At 41.0% G+C, this 5000-nt stretch overlaps 2 protein-coding genes across 9 annotated transcripts in view; one reads left to right on the top strand and one right to left on the bottom strand.

Moving 5' to 3' along the window:
- Positions 1-2407, top strand: part of LOC113828275 (micronuclear linker histone polyprotein) — an 18332-nt gene extending 15925 nt beyond the window's left edge. For all 7 annotated transcript variants that reach the window (XM_070121824.1, XM_070121825.1, XM_070121821.1 and 4 more), the window contains 4 exons: positions 1-729; positions 1141-1249; positions 1627-1787; positions 2030-2407. The exon at positions 1-729 is cut by the window's left edge. In XM_070121824.1, the coding sequence (XP_069977925.1) occupies positions 1-729; positions 1141-1249; positions 1627-1787; positions 2030-2116 (1086 nt within the window). In that variant the 3' untranslated portion in view covers positions 2117-2407. The remainder of the gene's footprint in view (positions 730-1140; positions 1250-1626; positions 1788-2029) is intronic.
- A 917-nt stretch (positions 2408-3324) lies between these two features.
- Positions 3325-5000, bottom strand: part of LOC113828277 (uncharacterized) — a 17700-nt gene continuing 16024 nt past the window's right edge. For both annotated transcript variants that reach the window (XM_027381211.2, XM_027381210.2), the window contains exon 12: positions 3325-3713. In XM_027381211.2, coding sequence (XP_027237012.2) covers positions 3504-3713 — 210 coding nt within the window. In that variant the 3' untranslated portion in view covers positions 3325-3503. The remainder of the gene's footprint in view (positions 3714-5000) is intronic.

The raw sequence follows: 5000 nt of genomic DNA, 5'->3' as shown, positions 1-5000 counted from the left end.
AACAGGAAAAATGCAAGAGTAGAAAATATTCTGGTTTCAACCACTGGAAGCATTTTTCACTCTTCACGGCGTAATTCTACCTCGTCTATAGCTGAAGTGATTCTGAGTCGGAAGAATTCTAAGATTGACCTGGACTCAAAAGGAGAATACTTAGGAGTGTATCGTGAAGAGAGTCTAGAGGAAAGTGTTCCAGAGAGTGTCCCTAACTCGGCGTCTGGCAGTGAGGTTGCTGAGGTACTGGAGGAGAGTTCCGGTAGTAACCTGAAGACACAGCTCAGTAGCAGTTCATCAGAGAATGAGGATAGTCAGCAGATTCAAAAGAGTGTTATAGAAGAGCATGTGGAGGACTCACCAAAAAGTATATCTGCAAGGAATATTAGAAAAGGATCTGAAGACAAGATTCAGAAGGATGATACAGTGTCAAGCGATGTTGTTGAGGGGAAACCACTCAAAACTCAAAAGAAGAATGAGGATCATTCCAGGCAGAGTGAAGCCACAGATTCTGCCGTAAAAGAGAAAAAGAAACCGAATAAGACAGGAACAAAAAGCAAATTATCAAACCATCGTGGGCACAGAGAAAAGAAAAAGAAAAAGAAAAAGCACATATCATCCTCAAGTTCTGCATCTTCATCAAGTGGCAGTGAGACATCCAGTGAAGAAGATAGGTCTTATAGACATCGTCCCTCAAGGAGGCACAGACACAAGCAAAAGCACTACTTCAATCCTTGGGTATATCTTTTATTTTTATTTAATTTAAACAGCCTTGCTTGTTACATTTCTTATTAAAAAATCATTTTTGATTTATTACATGATTACTCTTTAATCCAGATATGCCATTGGAACATGATTGATAGAGATCATTTCCTATTATTTGAATGATTAGTAGCTGAATATAATGACTGATACATATTAATGTTTGAATTGTATTACTTCATGACTTTAGTATATTTATGTTCTATTTATATTGTCAGTTTGGTAAACTAACATCATTCTATTAAAAGAGGTTTTGTACAAATTACATAGATAATTGCTTACTTTATAACATAAGCAGAGAATGCTATGGCTGGCAAATGAAAAATATAGTAAATTCAAACAAATAGTTCATTGATTGTGAAATTCAAAACTTTTCTTTTTTTCCAGGAGCTGCCTCCATACATGAATCCCTGGATGGCTGTTCGTCCTCCACAACAACCATATTTTACTACAATCGGGCCCATTGAAACTAGTTTTATGCCCAGGGTTTCTGAAGGTATAGTATCATTGTTTACTTTTTATTGAACTGTTTTGTCATCAAATGTATGATATTTAGTCTGATTTGCCTGTTAATTAAGAGCATGTAATTGATGGAGATGTGCAAAATATGACAGTAGCAATGACCATGGGTGAGTAATGGGATGAGTTGGGTGACTCTAGGATTTGGATGTGTAGGTGAGTGCACACACAAAAAATACTAAAGAGAACATTAGCTGATGTGATATCTGATTGGCACCACAATTGTGTTGTACATGATCCATCTTTGCTTTACAATATGTTGAATATATAATGTGTTTCCTTCAAAATTATTTCCTCAAATGTTTTAGTTACTGAGAGAAACAATTTTATCATAATCTTTTGCTGGCATTTCAGGTAGTTTTCCAATGAGAAGTATTGTGGGTGCAGATGAACTACTAAGGCAACAAGTTGCCCTGACAAGGCAATTTCTGGATTCACAGAAATCCTTATACCATGCTTATACTGCAACACTTACATCATCACATCACTATACATCGCTGCTAGAGACGGAGAAGGTATTTTTATGAAGTTTTGCTATTAGGCATTTACAACCTACTTTTGCAATGAATGTACCAGTGGGCCTTATATAAACCCATTTTGAAGTGCTTTGGTAACCTTACTTTTCTTTTCCCCCTTTAAGCCTAAAAATATTGTCAACTCCATAAAAGTTTACAGATTCAGTGTATGTCACTGGACAGACTAGAGCATATATGTCATACAGCTGTGGCTAATATACTTCGTTCCTTTACTTTTACAGTATATTGCAGCTAGGAAGAAACCTCCACTAACCTTTGATGAAGCCTACAAGATGGTTAAAGAGGAAATGAAAGCTTCAAAGAGATGATGATGGGACCTCTTTTCATCATAGTTGACCAACCATTGGCCATCCGTTTGTGGCTTTTGCCTTTCTACTCAGACTGTGATACTGAAGATTCTAGTTACTTTATACCTCATCTCTGTACCCTCTTAAACAGTTGTATTTCTGCACTGATTTACATGTATTTTGCTGGTATATCGGAATCCACTGTTAAGTTTGTAACTATTTCTTAACTACAGCATTAAACTCATCCCAACTGCAAGTGTTCTAATGACAGAATTATACACTATTTTACCCATAATAAAACATTTTATCAAATATAGCTTATCATCCTCTGATAATTTGAGATTTTTTAAGTATGGGTGAAAAAATGGATGTGATATACATGTAGTGCCTGCGAAAATTGGCCAAGCTATAAAACAATAGTTTTGTAATATCTAAACCCTATGAGTGCCATATAGATGCAATGATTTATATACTTCTTAGGGACTTTATATGTTTAAATTTGGGTCAGTTTCCTAAAGAAAACACCAAGGCATTCTAAGACCTGCAAAAACTGGACATTTTTATTTGTGTGATATTTCTACCACAAGTTATCATTTTAGAGTTGACATTATATTCACATTTTCTTTCATCACTCTAGTAATGTTGATGTTGCAAGAAAGTCATCCTTAAAACTATTTAGTTTATGTATGTTTCATTCACAACACACTGATTGTCACTAACATTCAGTCCTTCAAAGATCTGGATATATTGATGTATTGAAACAAATACTGTTACAGGAATCTAATATGGGCTTAGTCTTGCATTAAATTATATATCATGACAATGATGTAAAATTATTAGCTCCCTTCCATACCCAACTCTACTATGGGTATGAGCAGTCTTGATATAATCAAGTCAGTTGTTTCCCACAGGCACTTTGGCCACATTCATAATAATAGAGAGGCTTTTACTGATTTTTCACCTCTCAGCAAAATAAAGTAGCATAGTAGCCTATTACATTAAAATGGGTTGCACTGGATTCTCATGCTTCCATGCACATGCATTTTTTTTTATAAGTAATTATATATTTTTGTGTGTGTTTATGTGAGAGGATCATTTCCTGCCGTTCCCTTCACCTCCTTGCTTGTTTCTAGCTATGGAAAGAATCAGGGTTCATTTGTTACAGCCCACATTATCAGGATTTTCATTTCATCTTCTTATACATAAGGTACTTAAACAAACAACACTGATGAAAAATCTCGTGATTTTTACTGCCTATGATAAATGATGCTCAGTATATGAGGCTTTGAGTATGAATTATATGCCTATGATGAATTGATGAGGTGCGACAATTGTGTCAGTACACTATGCGAAAAGATACAGAAGATACAGAGAGGGTTTCAGGCCATGTGTTATAGGTTCTGCATCTTCAGATTTGAAGTCGGTGCCACATATCGACTTTGGCCATTCGACGCAAAGCCTGACCCCAGTGTGTCAGTCGGCTGTCCAGTGGGTCTCCAGGTACGTCCATTTGACCTCCCACTGCATGCTGGCCACCGAATAGCTCTTCGGGACCAAAACTCACCGTTCCCAGTAATGCCTCTTTGGATGTGAGATGGTGGCGTGATCGCCCATTCACCTGCATGGAAAAGTTTGTTAGTTACCATGAAATAAAAAAAAATGTTTCTGGTTTTCTTCCATTGTTGGGTGTGTGGATTCGCAGTACTTTACTATGCAGTGTGTTAGGATAGGATTGCAGATTATTACGCTGAAAAATAATGTACACCTATACTTGTTTAATTACGTCATTCTCTCCCCGCACCCCCCCCCCCCCTCTCTCTCTCTCTCTCTCTCTCTGTCTCTCTCTCTCTCTCTCTCTCTCTCTCTCTCTCTCTCTTCTCTCTCTCTCCATCTCTCTCCTCTCTCTCTCTCTCTCTCTCTCTCTCTACCCCCTCTCTCTCTCTCTCTCTCTCTCTCTCTCTCTCTCTCTCTCTCTCTCTCTCTGCTCTCTCTCTTCTCTCTCTCTCTCTCTCTCTCTTCTCTCATCTCTCTTCTCTCTCTCTCTCTCTCCCTCTCTCCCTCTCTCTCTCGCCTCTCTCTCTCTCTCTCTCTCTCGCTAGTCTCTCTCTCTCTCGTCTCTCTCTCTCTCTCTCTCTCCTCTCTCTTCTCTCTCTCTCTCTCTCTCTCTCTCCCTCTTTTCCTCTCTCTCTCCTTCTCCCTCCTTCCCTCCTTCCCGTCCTTCTCCTCTCTTCCCTCCTTCCCTCCACCTCTCTCTCTCTCTTTCCTCTCCTTCCTCTCTCCTTCCCACCTTCCTTCTCTCTCTCCTTCCCTCCTTCCCTCCTTCCCACTCTCCCACCTTCCCTCCTCCCTCTCCCTTCCTTCCTTCCCTCTCTCCTTCCTTTCCTTCCTTCTCTCCTTCCCTCCTTCCCTCTCTCCTTCCTCCTCCTCTTCCCTCTCCTCCTTCCCTCCTTCCTCTCTCCTTCCTTCCTTCCCTCCCTCCTCCTTCCCTCCCTCCTTCCCTCTCTCCCTTTCCCTCCCCTCCTTCCCTCCTCTCCTTCCTTCCCTCCTTCCCTCCCTCCTTCCCTCTCTGCCTCCTCTCGCTCTTCCCTGCCTCCTTCCCCCCTCCTTCCTCTCGCTTCCCTCCCTCCTTCCTTCTCTCGCCTTCCCTCCCTCCTTCCCTCCTTCCCACTCTCACCCCTTCCCTCCTTCCCTCTCTCCCTCCTTCCTTCCCTCTCTCCTTCCTTCCCTCTCTCCTTCTCTCCCCCTCCTTCTCTCTCCTTCCCTCTCTCCTTCCCCACTCTCTCCTTCCCTCCTTCCCTCTCTCCTTCTTCTCCTTCCCTCTCTCCTTCACTCCCTCCTTCCCTCCCTCCTTCTCCTCTCTCTCTTCCCTCTCCTCCTTCCCTCTCTCCTTCCCTCCCTCCTTCCC

This window comes from Penaeus vannamei, chromosome 5 (assembly GCF_042767895.1).
Source record: "Penaeus vannamei isolate JL-2024 chromosome 5, ASM4276789v1, whole genome shotgun sequence".
Taxonomy (NCBI): domain Eukaryota; kingdom Metazoa; phylum Arthropoda; class Malacostraca; order Decapoda; family Penaeidae; genus Penaeus; species Penaeus vannamei.
This window is presented reverse-complemented; position numbering and strand designations above follow the sequence as displayed.